At 51.0% G+C, this 17,131-nt stretch overlaps 1 protein-coding gene across 5 annotated transcripts in view; it reads right to left on the bottom strand.

Annotated features, from left to right (window-relative positions):
* Positions 1–1,619: 1,619 nt before the first annotated feature.
* Positions 1,620–17,131, bottom strand: part of RCSD1 (RCSD domain containing 1) — a 52,910-nt gene continuing 37,398 nt past the window's right edge. For 4 of the 5 annotated variants that reach the window (XM_066261061.1, XM_066261058.1, XM_066261059.1 and 1 more), the window contains 5 exons: positions 15,710–15,781; positions 13,669–13,872; positions 10,566–11,240; positions 10,392–10,475; positions 1,620–7,461 (listed from right to left, as the gene is read on the bottom strand). In XM_066261061.1, the coding sequence (XP_066117158.1) occupies positions 10,434–10,475; positions 10,566–11,240; positions 13,669–13,872; positions 15,710–15,781 (993 nt within the window). In that variant the 3' untranslated portion in view covers positions 1,620–7,461; positions 10,392–10,433. The remainder of the gene's footprint in view (positions 7,462–10,391; positions 10,476–10,565; positions 11,241–13,668; positions 13,873–15,709; positions 15,782–17,131) is intronic. The other variant, XM_066261060.1, reaches the window with a different exon arrangement.

The raw sequence follows: 17,131 nt of genomic DNA, 5'->3' as shown, positions 1-17,131 counted from the left end.
AGAGTGGCATGTGCAAAGGGATGACCACTCTTCTGGCTGTCCATGCAGTTCCGTGCCAACGAGCTTGGCCTGGCTGCTTAGCAAGTGAGATGGAAGCCCCTGAGGACTAAAAGGCTCTCAGGGAACATTGAAACCCAGGATGCAATCTTTGAAGTTAATTTCCTAATGAAGTTAGAAAAGAGTAGGTTTGCTAGCAGATGATTAGAATAACCCCCCAGATGACATAGAGGTTGATGCCTTGAAACCATGAATGGCTTTTTAAATCACTTATGGTGAGAGCTTAGTGATTATTTGATGACTGATGTTTGCTTAACCACTGAATTCTGAACCAGTTTAGATATGAAGGATAGCCACGTGGCTCTGGCAGGGAATGGTTAGTCCTTGGAAGTGAGAACACAGCTTTGTCTGGTGGGTCTGCTGTTCAAAGGGACCTTTCTGCTGAATTGGCACATAGGACTGGCCTGTCAGCTGTGCTGAGTCTCATTGGGGTGAGGCGCTCGCTGACTGACAGACGCGCAGGTCACTGCAAGTCAGGGAGGGCAGATTTGCTTTGCCCATGGCAAGTTGTGACCTGATCCAGACACTTGGTGTCTTTTTATCCCAGACTCTAGGCTAATGTCTGGTGATAGCTTCAGCTACTTTTTTTTTTACTGAAAACATTGCAATGTGTTTCCCCTCTCTGATTCCTTTTTAAAAAAGGTTTATAGTGCATCCTTTCCTCTGAATTTTACAATCCCTAAATCGTCAGGAATGAACTTTTGGAGTTGCCTCAACCCTGTTTTTTTATTGATAAAGTTTTACCTTATTTTGAGTTTTGAGAATGTATAAGCTCATAAAAGTGATAGGAATTTAAGGTCTAGATCATAAAAAGTAGGGCTTCACACCAGAACACCTGCATTTCTTCCCACTTCCCCACCCCCTGGGGGCTCTTGGTCTTGCTCTGGATGTCACTGAGTGAACAGGACAAGTTGTCTAGTTCCCACGATCAAAACTGTGATTGTTTGTGAAGACAGGCTGGGGATAGTATGTTACGAAAAAGAAAGATACACGATTGTGTAGAGTCATATTCCAGTTGTTTTTAACAACCAAGAATTTAAAAAAATGCGGATATGTGCATTAAAAAACTAGAGGAAAATCTGTAAAATATTAACACTAGTTATCTCTGGGTACTTAGGAGTAATTTCTTTTTTAAAAAATTTTTTAATTTTTTTACAGAGAGAGAGAGTCAGAGAGAGGGATAGACAGGGACAGTCAGGAATGAAGAGAGATGAGAAGCATCAATCATTAGTATTTCGTTGCGCATTGCGACACCTGAGTTGTTCATTGATTGCTTTCTCATATGTGCTTTGACCGCAGGCCTTCAGCAGACTGAGTAACCCCTTGCTTGAGCCAGCGACCTTGGGCTCAAGCTGGTGAGCTTTTGCTCAAACCAGATGAGCCTGCGCTCAAGCTGGCGACCTCGGGGTCTGGAACCTGGGTCTTCCGCATCCCAGTTCAATGCTCTATCCACCGCGCCACTGCCTGGTCAGGCAGGAGTAATTTCTTATTGACTTAAAATATTTTCTTTTCCTCTACCAATTTTCTAAAATAAAGGTGTATTGCTTTTATTGCGAGAAGAATTAAGATATTTTGACCTTTATTTTTAATTTTTTTAATTATAGGTGATATACAATAGTATATTAGTTTCAGGTGTTCACGTAGTGATTAGACATTTATAGACCTTATGAAGTGATCCCCCCCCCCCCCGCCCAAGTAAGTCTAGTGTTCATCAGGCACTAAACGTTTTTAAATCACAAAGAAAAGAAACCTATGTGTTTCCTTGTGTGTAATGCAAAGCAGGTCCTCTTCCTGCTTTCCTGTTGTGTTTCCAGAGGTGGTCAGTGAGGCTGTGGCTGTCACCCCTAAGGGCCTGGTTCCACCTAGCACCCACTGTTCCTTAGAGAGCCCAACAGTAGTGACTAGTGTTGGGGGTCCTGTCCTTTCCTTGGAGGGGAATGAGTGTCTGTCTGCCTCTTGGTAATACCACCCTTTGAGTGCCAGCTGTATAGTCATCTAGAAACCTTATTTCTGAATTCTAAAGAGCAATTCAGACCATGTGTCCCTCCATTTGAACAGAAACAGTTGATGAGTGTGAGGACTGACATTGCAGGCTTGTCCAAGAGCCAGTAGTTCTCTCTTATTTTTATGTATGACAGCATGTAGGGCCAGAGTCATGACTCATGGGAGTTTCCTAGCCCCTTTCCATGTCTCCCTCACAGCATCTCCTCTCAGCAGCTGTGCCAGGATCTGGGCATTGGCTGTTCCCAGGGGGAAGCCCACAACCTTCCAGGATTAGGAGAAGGTGGAGGAGGAGGTCTCTTTGCTCCCGTTTCTGAGGCGGATGGTTTTATGCTGTGGCTCTCTTTTCGCCGTGAGGCATATACTTTAACGTATTCATCACCACCTCCCCGCCCTGAAAAGTCCCAAAGAACCACAGTTTCCTGCCTGGTTGACCATAGCGGGGCCTCTCCAGCGTTCCCACGGCTCTCCTGGGATCTGAGGGCAGGCCTGGAGTCACGGTCCCCTCAGCACCCACGGCCACTCTGGTCTGGACAGGACATCCCAGGGCTGCATGGGAGCCTGGGTCGCCCCACGCAAGACTGGAAATGAGAAAAGTAGATCTCCTGCCCCTGGACTTCTGTGTGTCCTGCTCTGCTTCTCTCTTGCCCCCTCTGCGAAAGGCTTCAAACACCAGCTCCACTCCAGGTGTAAGGACGAAGGAGGCTCAAACCACGACCGCTCTCAGGATGTGCGTTTTGGCTGTGAAGGAAGACAGGAGCCCGTGGAGTCCATTGCTAATGATGGCATCTCAGGCCCTTGGTACCGGAAGAGGGAGGGGTTCGGCAGCGATAAATGTTGAAAACAATACTATTTTGAAAACCACGTCACTTACTCATTGCTTAACAAATATACATCGAGCATTTGTAATGCCCAGGGCTCTGCACAGTGAGGAACACCAGACCGTGACCGGTGGGCTCTGGGCAGTACCTTGTTACAGAACAAATAAGCCTGATGTCAGTTGGTGGTTTATGAAGACGAATTGTTTTATGTATTTGAGCAGCACTTGAAATTTGCTCCATCCTCTTGACATTCTGAAGCCATTTGCTCCTGCATCCTGTAGAGACATTCTGTTCCTGCTACTTTGTGCCACAGAGCACGGCACTGACTAGAACTGAATAGAGTCAAACAAGATTCAATTTTTCAGCGAACAATGGAATAGTAGTTTGGTGTTTCAGGTTACTGCCTGTTAAAAACATACTTTTTCTTTTTTATTGTTTTTTCTTTCCCAGCATCATTTTTTTTGGGAACAGCACCTCTGTTTCACCTGGAGCACCCCGCTGCTTCTCTTCAGTCCTTGACGATTAAATAGCATTGACTCATCCAGACCTTTGTGCCAAGGAGAGGGTATAGGACCCAGGCCTAGCCAGTCTGACCCCTGCGTCTTCTCGGTCAGAACCACTGGTTCAGATATGGACCTCTGTGATCCACGCGGGGGCCTACAGAAAGCCTCTGTAGGATTTCCCCCGCAGTTATTTCGGAAAAAGAATAAGCTCCCTCCACTGGGTTTGCAGGCTAGGAAGGAGGAGCCTGCTTGAGAACACGGCCAGCCCGGAGGGATGCAGATCCTCATGTGGCCTGGGTATCTCTCACGTGGCCTGGGTATCTCTCACGTGGCCTGGGTGATCATGTTTAGGTCCTTCTCCTTCTTTTAATTTATATTCAGTATGTAGGTGGGGAGAGAGAGAGGAAGAGAGAGAGACTGACTCTGAACTAGACACAGTTCTGTTTTTCACCAGCCAGCTTGAGTTGGGCTCCTTCATTTGCATCCATTTGCTTGTCTTACACTTTTAGACTCTCAAGAATCAACAGATGGTGATGACTTGGTCACCTGTTCAGACATTCATTCCTTTATTTGACATAATATTTATTGAGTGTCTGGTCGACGGGTCACAGGCTGAAACCAGTGTGACCAGCGGGGCCACGGGCAGGGTGAGCTCAGGGAGCAGAGCGGCTGGAGCTCTGAGGCCAGCAGGCTTCTCTTGGACATCTGGCGACCTAGTTTCCCATGCAGCTGGGATGGCATCTCAGCCCCCTTTTAAACGTGGGACAGTCCCTTCAAAGCACCCAGGGTTTACCCTGTCCCCCTTTCTGCACAAGGAAGGACATGGTTTGAACTTCACACTGGACTACAGAGGGAGTGGATGGATGATTCTGGCTTTTCTCCTTCGCCTTGTCACTCTGAAGAATCAGTGTTTTGTATGTGTTTTAGAGAAAATTATAGGCCAACATCCCTGATGAACATAGATGCAAAAATCCTCAACAAAGTACTTGAAAACTGAATTTGGCAATACATTAAAAAGATCATACACCATGATCAAGTGGGATTTATTATTCCTGGGATGAAGGAAGAAAGATGCAGCATTTTTGCAGTAATAATAAAATTTATAACAATAATAAAAAGACATCACCTTCAGCAGAGCAAAGATTAAACCAGTGGCTGGTTTCTCAATAAAAATAACGGAAGGCAGAAGACAAAGGGAATATTTTAAAGCACTCAAAGAAGGTAGCTGACAATCTAGATTTCTATGGCCAGCAAAAACACATTCTTCAGAATGAAAAAGGGATAGGAAGGCACCTCTGGACATCAAGACAGAGAATTAGCACGAGCAGGCCTGCATGAAAGGAAGTACTCAAGACAGGTCGTCAGGCAGAAGTAGGATGAACCTAGATGGAAAATCAGAAGGACAAGAAGGAAAGTTTGATGAAAGGGTAAACTGTATGGATACATCTAAATAAATATTGATCATATATACATACATATATATATATATGTATGTATCAAAACTCGGTGTTTTCTTTCAAGCCGATTAGGAAATCCTGAATGGACCCTGGTTGGGTGCTCCCTAAGACACACATAGATTTCTTTTATCCCCAGTTTTATGTGTGTGTGTGTGTGTGTGTGTGTGCGTGTGTGTGTGTGTGTGAGATAGTCAGAGAGAGGGACAGGTAGAGACAGACAGACAGGAAGGGAGAGAGATGAGAAGTATCAATTCTTTGTTGCGGCACCTTAGTTGTTCATTGACTGCTTTCTCATATGTGCCTTGACAGGGGTTCCAGCAGACCGAGTAACCCCTTGCTCAAGCCAGTGACCCAGCGCTCAAGCCGGCAACCTCAGGGTTTAGAACCTGGGTCATTTGCGTCCCAGTTAGTCACTCTGTCCACTGCACCACCTCCTGGTCAGGCTCTTTCATCTCCAGGTTTGAAATTCCAGTATCAACCATGCAGGTGCGACACATTTTGGGGAAAGGGAGCTGTTAAGCGGCCAGGCTGCAGCAGCAGCAGAGAATGGGTCCTGCACCCCATGAGTTCTCCCATCACAGTAACAACGCCTGGGAGGGAGGCCTTTGTGTTTTATTGTACAAAGTAGATCAATTACAGTGACTAAGAGGAACCTGTGAGAGGGGAAGGTGTTTTGACACATCCCACATGGCTCCTTCAAAGTCACACTTTTGGTCTGTTTTTATCTCTCCCTTCTCATCTGCTGAGATGAGATACAGACCTTCCTGGAAGAAAAAACTGAGTTTTATTTTCACATCCATACCCTACTCTTTCTGTTCCATTCCATTCTTAAATTAAAGAAGTGACAGCTTCCCCTGTCTGTCCCCCCACTCTCCTGACCGTGCACATGTTCACATAACTCATGTCTGAGTCTGTGTGTGAGTGTACAAACAGCCCGAAGAGACATATATAAATAAAACCCTGTAACCATGTTTTGTTGAAGGGGGCGGGGTACATTTCTGCCAATGGCTATCTACACAGATGATTGATAGACGATAGCTAGATAAACAGATATTATACAGACCTCGAAATAACTGACACTCCACGCCTTTGAAACTCTGCTAAAATACAAAGCTTATTATATTATAGTATCAGTCTTCACTCGGTTACATGTTTTAGAAGATGCACTATATTTTAAAAGTTTTGGAAAAAAAACCACACATATATCCCAAATATTAGCACTATACTGGCATCAGGAAGGAGAACTGTAAATGAGGTGGGAACACTGAGGTACCAGCGGTGAGTTAAGGCCTTTTTAGTTCGGGAGATGATTTTCTGAAGTCGGAGGAGAGAGTGTGGTCTCACAGACCTCCAGAGAAACAGCCGCCCCGATTGCCGAGTCAGCACATTAGGACGGCCTCACCTCTGAAGGCCCAACCCTAAAGATGACTCAGTTATTTGGATTAGCCTCTTTCAGCAGGAGTGCCTGAAGAGGGCAGAGGCTAGGAGTCAGCCCCCCGCAACCCCTCACCCTTGTTCCTTGCGAAGCCTCCTGTCCCCTCCAACAGCATATAAAAGCAAGTGCTACATGGTAAGAAGGGACTGGAGACCCCCACTCAGTCCCTAATCCTCCTGAGTTGGGAAGGAGAACCTGGCTTCCCTTTGAGAACAGCTTCCCTCCCTGGGAAGCTTAGGGAGGATGCTTTTATTATGTTGTCATGTGCACATCCCAGAGCTCAGAGAACCTCCCAGGAACTTTCTCACCCATGCTCCAGGGTCACCTTTTGAAAGTGCAAACTAAATGACCCCCTCCCAGGGTGAATCAAAGGGCAGCCATCCTCCTCAGGGTGCAGGAATGCAGCAGAGCCTGGAAACCCCTTAACTTTCTGCCTGCCCATGGGAGTCCCCGAGGAGCTGCTAACCCTAACCCTCCTCCTCCCCGATGGGGAGGGGGTGAGCTGAGTCCATAACCTCTTAGTGTGTCAACAGCAAGGGTACTAAAGGACCAGAAAAGCTCCTGCCGCTGCAACACATGCATTATTATTATTATTTTATGTTTCTTTCTATCATTAAGCTCTCCCAGTCCAACGCTTTAAAAATTGGTTTACCAGCTGAAATTTGGACCGTGCCGAAAGGTTGTCTTGATCCAGTTGAAGGTCTTTTTTGTATCTTGTAGGAGTCAGTGGTTCAGCCGCCTGTTTTCTTCTGTTCCTGGCCCGGCTGTCACTTTACCCTAAATCTGATTGGCTACATCAGAGTCCACTCCTGAGGTCAGCTGCAGGGATGGGTGGGTGTGGACAGGGTCTGGACCCCCAAGGTTGGCCAGAATCCCTGGGGAATTGTCACCACAGTGAATTGTTTTAAATAACTTTTTTTTTTTTTTAACCAAGTCCATCAAAGGATACAAACTCAAGCTAATAAAAGTCCAGTGTCCGTCTGGGGCAGGGAGAAGCCAGGAACAGTGACCTGGTGTCTTCAGGCTGACTCCAGCCCCCACCACCTCCCCCCACAGTCTACTTCTGTGATGGCTTCGTTTGCTGCCACCACTGTGGCTGCTACTTCCAAGGAGACGTCTCTGGCTACTTGTCACAAGGCACCATAGGTTCGTCATTACATTTTAGTGTCCTGGACAGAGGTGTCACCCTGGGAACAGAGGAGGAAAGAATGAATTGGGAAGAGAGTGGGGAAATCCTGACACCAACATATCTCTCCTCAGGGATGCTAGATCAGGCAACAGTAGCCATCGTAGCAGTAATAGTAATAATAATGATATGTGCCTGGTGTAGTATTTTACATGCCTTAAGTCATTTATTTTCCACAAAGGCAATATGAGTTAGGTTGTCCTTCTGTTAGCTCTGTTTTATCAATGGGGGTGGTTAAAGCACAGAGAGGTCAAGTGACTTCCCTAGGTCACACAGCTAGTTAAGCAGTAGAGTCAGGATTTAAACTCAGGGACCAGAGCTTAAGCCCTCAGCTACGAGGTGATACTGCCCTCTTCTTTGATGCCCGGCTTCCCACATCCTCTCTGCCCTAGCTTCTTACCTACTCAATCTTATTACCCTGAGACACCGCTCAGAGACCTTAGCCAGCATAGAAATGGAAAAGAGCAGAAAGAATTGAGAATAAAAGACCAACCCGTGAGTACAAGGACAGGAAAATAGCTATCGATTCAAAATTCATGTGAACAATATTACCGTTCACTTCCTCTGTGTTTAGGACCTGCTCAGGACTCAGCCCCCCTGACAGACAAGTTGTCGTCATACCTCGTGAGTCTTTGGGACTCATACTTGCTTCTCTCCAATCCAGTTGGAGCGGAAAAAATGTGACACCCTCTGAGGAGTCCCCCCCACTAACACATCAAACCTTCTTATACCTGTGGTCATGTTTGTAGAGATTATTTCCTTTGCGTCAAGCAATTTTTCTCTCTTCTGCTAAAACTCATTCATTCGCTCAACAACATTTTGTAAAAGACCTACCATGTTCCGGGGTCTGGAGCAGGTGCAGGGGGACACCGTGGGGGAAAGAGCAGAGAGAGACAATAGGAAAAGAAGGAAATTTAGAAAGGTGACACATACCATGCTGATAACATGGGACAGGGGGAGGAGACACTGAGCTGGGACTGAGCCTGCTGTATCTGAGAACAAAAACCACAGGCGTGGCTGGAGCAAGGGGAGGGGAGAAACAGGGCAAACTGGGCAGGGGCCCCACCATGCAGGGCCTCCCAGGGGTTGGGGTTTGATTCTGAGGGCACCGAGAAGCCATGGGACAAGGGGGCAGGGACATGTACCGGGTTGTATCCCACCAGGAGATATAGCTAATCCTAAACTCCAGTCCTGTGAGTGCAGTCTTATTTGGGAATCAGTTCTTTGCAGGTATAATTAAGAATCTCAGAATGAGCCTGACCAGGCGGTGGTACAGTGGCCAGAGCATCAGACTGGGACATGGAGGACCCAGGTTTGAGACCCCTGAGGTCACCAGCTTGAGTGCAGGCTCACCAGCTTGAGTGAAGGGTCGCTAGCTTGAGCATGAGATCATAGACATGGCCCCATGGTCGCTGGCTTTGGCCCAAAGGTTGCTGGCTTGAAGCCCAAGGTTATTGGCAAAGTCACTGGCTTGAGCATGGGATCATAGACATGACCCCATGGTCGCTGGTTTTAGCCCAAAGGTTGCTGGCTTGAAGCCCAAAGGTTGCTGGCAAAGTCACTGGCTTGAGCAAGGAGTCACTCACTCTGCTGTAGCTCCCCAGTCAAGGCACATATGAGAAAGCAATCAATGAACAACTAAGAAGCCACAATGAAGAATTGATGCTTCTCATCGCTCTCCCTTCCTGTCTGTCTATCCCTCTCTCTGTCACACACACACACACACACACACACACACACAAAATAAAAAATAATCTCAGGATGCGAACATTCTGGATTGAAGTTGTGTGGTACACCCAAGTGACTGGTGCCCTTGTAAGAGATGGGAGAGGGGGGTTGAGACTCCCAGACACAGGGAGACACCAGGTAAAGACAGAGGCAGAGGTTGGCGTGACAAGTCAAGGAGTACCAGGAAATGCAGACTCCACCAGCAGTGAGGGCCCAGGCCTGGAACCAGACTCCCAACTCCGAGCCTCTGGAGGGCACCAACCCTGCCGACGCCTTGACTTTGGAATGGTAGCCTCCGGAACCGTGAGACATCCGTTTCTGTTGTCGCGCTGATTTAACTTATGGTCACCCCAGGAAACTAACAGAGGAGGTGAGTAATTTTAGCAGTGAGTAAATGATCTAAACACCCTCATGCTCACACTCACACACATGCCCTTCTCGTTGCTGTATGGAGAATGGACTACACAAACAGGAGAAACGGAAGCAGAAACACAGATAAAAGGCTAACATGTCAGGAAACTGATGTTTTGAGTGAGTGAATGAATGAATGAACGAACGAACGAACAAACGAATGAATGAACGAGTGAATGAATGAACAAACGAGGGAATGAACAAAGGAACGAACGAATGGAAAGGGGAGGGAAAGCCCTGAGGGTGACCGGGTTTCTGAGCCTGTCGGGTCGGTGATAGGGAATAGGACCAGGAGCTTTTTCTGTGGAACTTCTGGGTCCCAGCAGGGTTGGCTCTGCCCCTGAGGCAGGCAGGTGAGTTCAGGTAGGGCGTGTGTGCAAGGGGAAGACGTAGGTGAGGCCCCACCAGCCTGGGTCCATATAGGGCCCAAGTTACCAGCCTCCTCATGGGCACTGGGGGTCTGACAGCCGTGAGGAAACGCAGGTTCTGAAAAGCCACCTTTGCCGGAAGCTTCTCCTGCTGCCTCCTGCCCTCCTCACACACTCAATGTCTCCCTCCTTATGCTTTGGGGCGGGTGTCCCTAGGAGGTCCCCTCCCCACTGCCCTGTTCTGTTGTCTTTCATGTGCCCAGGGAGACACTGGTCCCACGACAGCACCGAGTGTTCATGTTTGCCTCCCGGCACCTTCAGTGGAGGCGCAGGGGCACCCGTCCCTGAGCTGTGCGGAGTCTGGCTCCCGGACCGGCGCCAGACCTCTGAGTCAGCAGGAAGCCTGAGAGAGCATGAGACATGCCTCCTTTTCTTGTTGTCCTCCTGTCTCAGCATCAGCGACAGCTCATCTCAGTCCGGCGCCCTTGTGACCGTGCACTGGGCAGATCTGGGATAGGACCAAAAGGAACCCAACAGGTGACCAAGGCCCGCGTGGCCCTGGGCCGGCCCTCCCAGGTGAAGGAGCAGGGCCACCTACCTCTGTCTTGGGGACCTCACCACTGGTCCCTGGGCTGCATCGTGGCTCCGGAGCGGTGCCCTCCTCTTGCTTTCCATGGCCTTTTCCCTCTTCGGTGGTGAGGCTGCCCTCGGCTTCCCCAGGGGCGCTGTGGAGGGTCCCCTGCCCCACAGGCTCCTCCTGCGGCCGCTCTGTGTCCTGGCTCTGCTGTGGGGGCTCCTCTTCCCCTGTGGCCCTCTCCTCCTTCACTGCAGAGACCTCGGCCTGCGGCTCAGCATGCGGTTTCTCCTCCTCGGGGCTCCCACGCCTGTTCTCTGCCTCTGTGCGGGGGGCCTGGGCTAGTTGGGCAGCCTCCCCCTGGGCATCCAGGACAGCCTTCTCGGGCTGCAGGTTGTCCTCTGGCGCCCGGGCCTTCTCCTCCTGCTTTTCCGTCCTGCTGGGCGTCCTCCTCAGAGGGGGCTTCTCATGGGACCCCAGGGCCATCCTGCCTTCCCTGCCCCCCTCCCCCTCGCCGGGGGGAGAGTGGTCTGGGGCCTTGCTCTTGGACAGGAACACCTCGTCCCCGGCTTCTTCCTGGGCACCGTTCTCCTGGGACGACTCCGCCGCCCTGAGATCTCCCAGCTCTCCACAGTCCGACTGGGACCTCCGGAACCGGCGGGAGGGAGGGCGCCTTTTTATGGAGCCCCTCGTCCGCACCTGGAAGAGGGTGTTAAAAGAAGGTTACCCCAAACCTGTCAGAAAGACCATGAGGAAACGGCGGGTTCTTTGGGTGTCACCCCATCTGCTTTGCAGGCCTGCCCAGGGATCAGGGAGGAGGACGGACCACTGGCCGGAGATTTCTTTTTTTCTTGTGGAAAGAGACAGAGAGAGGGACAGACAGGCTGGAAGGGAGAGAGATGAAAAGCATCAAGTCTTCATTGCAGCACCTTAGTGTGCTCATTGCTTGCTTTCTCATATGTGCCTTGAGGGGGGATGGGCTGCAGCAGAGGGAGTGACCCCTTGCTCAAGCCAGCGACCTTGGGCTCAAGCCAATGACCTGGGGCTTCAAGCCAGTGACCATGGGGTCATGTCTATGATCCCACACTCAAGCCAGTGACCCCACACTCAAGCTGGTAAGCTCACACCCAAGCCAGCAGCCTCGAAGTTTCAAACCAGGGTCCTCTGTGTCCCAGTCTAATGCACTGCGCCACTGCCGGGTCAGGCTAACCCGCAGATTTCTGTCTCCTGAAGATGCCATGCCTTCCATCCAGTGAAAAAGGTAACCTATGGTTTTATTACCTGGTAAACAGTCATTGGTTTTGTCTACTGTAGCTGTTTCCTTCTAATCTTGGTTTTTAACATCTCCTATAGATAAGTAACCAGTTCTTCAATTGTTCTTTGAGTGAGTTTTACCATCTGGCAGGTGTCCTTGTAAATGGACTGGCTGAATAAAAATCTATCCCTGTTTTGTAGAAGAGGCACGTTTTGACATTTTGAAAATTATACTTGGACAAAGGTTGAACCCAACCGAGAAGAGGGTTACGGGCCTGCTGGTAGCCCGGCCCTGGCCCAAGGACCTCGGTGAGTGGGGGGGCAGAGTTGGACGGCTGGTCACCAGCTTCCTCCCTTTCCCCAGCTGGACCCTTCCTGTCCCCATAAAGCTAACCAGCCCTGGGAAAGCTGAGCAGCCAGGGTCCTTTCCTCGCTGGAACTCCTGCGCACCGTTACCAGAAGCCGCATCTTAGAGTGCCCTGCAGAGCTGGTAGAAGCGCCTTTCCTCCCCAGGCAGCTGTGTGTCCCTGAGAAGCAGGCCTCCCCTAGGCCCTCCAGACCCCCTCAGAGGGTCAGTGGGAATGTTTATCTCAGGAGCCCGACGATGCCAGGCATGTGTCCTTTGATAATGTGCGTGCCTCCATTAAACCTTATTTTCGTACATTTTATGTTTCCACTGACTTCCGTTTGGTAGTGGTCCATCCTGATTCCCTTACAGAGGTTTAGAAGGCTTTCCAGGTCCTTTCCTGAGACCCCGGGGAGGCCAGCCCTATAGCAGACCATGGTCCCAGCCTTCATGGCTGGCTAGGTTCAGAAATAACCTGTCCTGTTCCCTGGCTGCCACCAGAATGCTAAAACCCTGGTATGAGAACCAGGTGAGCACCCCGCTCCATGCCCAGACTCCCCACTGACACCCTGGGAGACACAAGGCTGTCCCCAGGGCCCTGTCCTCTGTCACCCTGGACTGCAGGATGTCCCCTCACTGTCCAGCCAGCAGCCTTGAGCCCGCCCCTCCTTTCTGCCCACCACTTTGCTTCCTTGGGCCCCACCCATTTCTACACCTTTCCTTCCCTGATAGATTTTTCTGGAATGGCCCAGAAGAGGCCACTCTCTCCACCCATTATTCCGAAGTCACACCCATTTGCCATTTCCTGGCATTAGACCCCTGAAATCTTGGCCTCTGCCTGGTGCCCCATATTTGTTGGGCACCTGCTTGGACTGGGCTGGACTGTGCCTCTGACTTTTACCACCTCCCAGCGGGGCCAGGGGTCTGGTGAAGGAGATCACACACGGAATAGCAGGCGGGCATCCACAGAAACCGCCCGGCCACACGTCTTCCTGCAGAGGGGCCACCCTGGATGTTCTTTGCCTGGGCCGAGATCTCTTCCTGCAGTAAGAGTGCTCTGAGCCCATGCCGGGGGCACTGACGAGGGGTCCCACCAGGCCAGGACAGGGTGTGTGAAGTCCAAGGGACCCTGCCCACCTTCCGACATGAATCACTGAGCAGGCCTTTTGCTGTGGTTTTCAGCTTTGACATGACTGTGTAGGTGGGTTCAGTCCTGAGTTCCTACCCCTCCTCCTACCAAGGATACTGCTCTCCACCCCCAAGCCTGCCTTTTTGGTGACCCTTAACAGGGGGCTGGAGGGGGAATGGGGTAGGAGTCAGGCAGAGAGGGAGACGGCTGATCTTAGCCCTGGGATCCCACACAGGGCAGAGACACCCCCCTGTTGTTAATCAGCAGCTCTGACTACAGCTCAACGGTGTCCTCTTGTCTCTGGGGTGGACAACACAGGGTAGAGCTAGGTCAGGGATGTCCAGGGACCCATGTTTCCACAGACAGAACCGCAGCCTCCGTACCCAGCCATCAATCACCTTGTTGTAACAGGGCAGATGGCTGCCCTCCGGAGGCTGGTCGAAGCTGATGGGCACCTCCTCGGACTCGCCGGGACGAAGCCGCACGCCGGGGCTGCTGGGAGTGGACGGCGGGCTATGAAATGGGGATACCACGGCCTTGAGCCCGGGACTCTTGGGGGAGGCCCCCGGCAGCAGGGCGGATGGATCGAAGGCTAGGTTGGCCTGTTGAGAGAAGAGGAGATGTTTCAAATAGGGATAAAGTGAGTTTCTGCTGTAGCTTGTTGGCGACTTGGCCTCGGTATGTCTCCAGAATTCCAGAGTGTTGGGGACCTCAAGCCGACAGGGTACTTGTGATTTAGATTTTTGGGGGACAGGGGTGTGGGAGACTGGCAGTAAGCTGACAGGCTGCCCAAACCCCCACCTCACTTGCTTGGTTAAGTTGCTAAAGGCTAAGTTTTTTTCCACACCTCCCTATTAGCTGTGGTGCTGGAGTGTTTCTTCTCCTCCTATCCCCCTTGTTCTTCTGAAAGACTGGCGGCAGTTTTCTTTTTATCCTTTGTTTTGTGAAGTTAAGATGTTATGTATGAGCCCTGGCCGGTTGGCTCAGCGGTAGAGCGTTGGCCTAGCGTGCGGAGGACCAGGGTTCGATTCCCGGCCAGGGCACACAGGAGAAGTGCCCATTTGCTTCTCCACCCCTCCGCCGCGCTTTCCTCTCTGTCTCTCTCTTCCCCTCCCGCAGCCAAGGCTCCATTGGAGCAAAGATGGCCCGGGCACTGGGGATGGCTCTGTGGCCTCTGCCTCAGGCGCTAGAGTGGCTCTGGTCGCAACATGGCGACGCCCAGGATGGGCAGAGCGTCGCCCCTGGTGGGCGTGCCGGGTGGATCCCGGTCGGGCGCATGCGGGAGTCTGTCTGACTGTCTCTCCCTGTTTCCAGCTTCAGAAAAGTGAAAAAAAAAAAAAAGATGTTATGTATGCTGGGAGTTTTCTGCACTTGCGAGAATTCTTGGGTTGCCTTGGAAATGTGACTTTGTTTTAATGATCTCTTTGATTTGCTAATGACTTTACTATGCCCTATAAATATAGCGATTTGGGGGTAGAGAGCTCTCTCTTGCAAGCTAAAGGCATTGCAGAGGCCTCCCGATCCAATCCTGTTTCTCTTTGAGTTTATTTCTTCATTCCACACCGTTCTCACTCAGGCCCTGGACAGTTACTAGCTGCACTGGTCCATGGCACTAGAGCAGTGGCTGTCACCTGGGGGGGGGGGTTGCTCTCGGGAGAGGATGACCAATGTCCCGGAGACACCTTCCTGTTGTCACACCTTGCTGGGAAGTGCTGTTGGCATCTTGTGGGGAGGAGCTGGGGATGCTGGGAAACACCTCTCCAGGCACACAGCAGCCCCATGCAAGAAGATGACCCAGCCAACATAATGCCAGGGCCGAGAGACCCCCGTCTGGAGCGGTAAGGGTCGGTCGTTATCATTTAGATCTCTGGTATTTACTCCCTCGTTTGTCTTTTATTGTATCCCCAAGACTGTGAGCTCAAATGCAAGGACTTACGCTTCACTGGTGTCCCACATCAGCTCTGGGCACACTGGGGATTGGTGTGTGTGTGTGTGGGGGGGAGGTCAGCAGAATGCTGTTAAGACAGTGACTCTGGCCAGTGCAGTGGATGTTGAGCAGCTGTCAGCCCTCTGTGGGGCTGACGTGGCTTGTGGCCACATTCAGATCTTCAGGGGGGAGAAGGCCTGGTTATTCCTGGACTGTTTCTTGTGCTGTCCTGTCCTTTTCCCACAAGACTCTTGAGGCATCCCGCTCCCTATCCGCCCCTGTTCAGTGTTAGCTGCGTGAACTCATACTTTAACATGGTCCTTATTTAAAGGACCCTTTGTCTGCAGGCCAAGGTCCTCAGCTTTCAGGGCAGTGTGGTCACTACTAGCTGGTTACTGGAGGTCCACTCTCTGGGTGACACAAAAACATACAGATGTTGGACAAGAGCTGGGGTTGGATAAGGGGTGGGGTGCTAGGTAGGAGGCTGGGACGGGCAACCACGCCGCACTTACCTGAAGCTTCTCAATCAGAGGCGAGCTCTTCACCTTGACCTTGGGGAGGTGGCTCGCGTTGGGCAGCGATTTCTGTAGATCAAACGGACCAAAACAACCAGATGAGTGAGGTGGAAGGAGGCAGGGTTCTGGCTGGAGCCCAGAAGCCACGAGGGGAAGAGGAGGAGGGGAAGTTGGTTTCGCCTCTTAGCTTCAATGGCCCGCATACCTTACCAGGGCCCAGGTGAGGCCGGCTCCGTCCCTCCCCCATCTGTCCACCTAGCAAGACAGACCACTGAATCGATGACTCAGAGTGGGCAGGACAGATGTCCAAAATACAGGAGGTCTCCTTTTCCAGAAAGGACGCCTTCACGGTCATTATGAGGGAACAATGTCTGGAAGGGGGACTTCTCTACACCTCATGGCCTTCAACAACACGAGCCAACACTTGGAGGGAATTTCATACAGAAAGGGCAAAATGAGCCCCTTTCTGTTATTCACAAACAGGCCAAGAAACCACAGACCCGGAGTGAAACCTGACAGAGGTATCCTAGGAATCCCCACCACCCCGAATGAATGATATTTTTGGAAAATCCCACCATGAGCAATCACTTCCCAAAGCACGGCCTGTCTGTTTTGGTGAAGCAGACAGGCGGGAGCATCTACTCTACCCCCGGGCTGGCGCTGGGTTTCCTCAAGACGCTCCCTGTCTTGCGACGAACGTATGTCGGAATTTTGTCTGTCTTTGATTTTGTCTTATCGGGGGGAAAAAGACTGACCCCTTTCTGTTTTGTGCACAATTCCTAACTATTGAGCCGGGCTCCATGGGTATACTGGTCCTCCCGTGTGGGACCGATGGTGATGGTGAACAAGGAGAAGGAGAAGAAGGAGAAGGTGGGAGGTGACAGTGATGACACTTCATGTGGTTGGACAGAGGCCAGGGCGCACAGAAGGGATTTTCCTGTAGTTTGGAGGCCTTGCCACTCACCTCCATGGACGAGTTCACCTGAGTCATAGTGAGAAGAACACCACCAGCCCCTTAGAGATGTTCTGCTATCTGTATCGAATGGGATGACTGTATTTTGGTGAAGGAAGGAGACCGACTCAACCAAACCCCTGTGACCTTTTTAAAACCCAGCATTTTCAGGACAGAGGACTGCAGCGGGGCAGTCGCTGGCTGGGGCCCAGGGGGTCCCCAGCTCCTTCTAATTCTGCTTTGACAGGAACCGATGGATACCTGGCCTCCTCCACCAAGACCCAGGCAGGCGGGCTGGAATCAGTGATTCTAACCCTCTTCCAGCTCCAAGGGGCCTCTGGCCCCCCTGCGTTTACACCATCTCACAAGGAACCTGGGTCCATGCCAGGTACAGAGAGCATCCGGCACATGCTTGGCTGTCCTCGATTCTGTGCTTTAAGGTGGAAATTGCACATGAGCTGGTGTTT

The sequence above is a fragment of the Saccopteryx bilineata genome, chromosome 2 (assembly GCF_036850765.1).
Source record: "Saccopteryx bilineata isolate mSacBil1 chromosome 2, mSacBil1_pri_phased_curated, whole genome shotgun sequence".
NCBI lineage: Eukaryota > Metazoa > Chordata > Mammalia > Chiroptera > Emballonuridae > Saccopteryx > Saccopteryx bilineata.
This window is presented reverse-complemented; position numbering and strand designations above follow the sequence as displayed.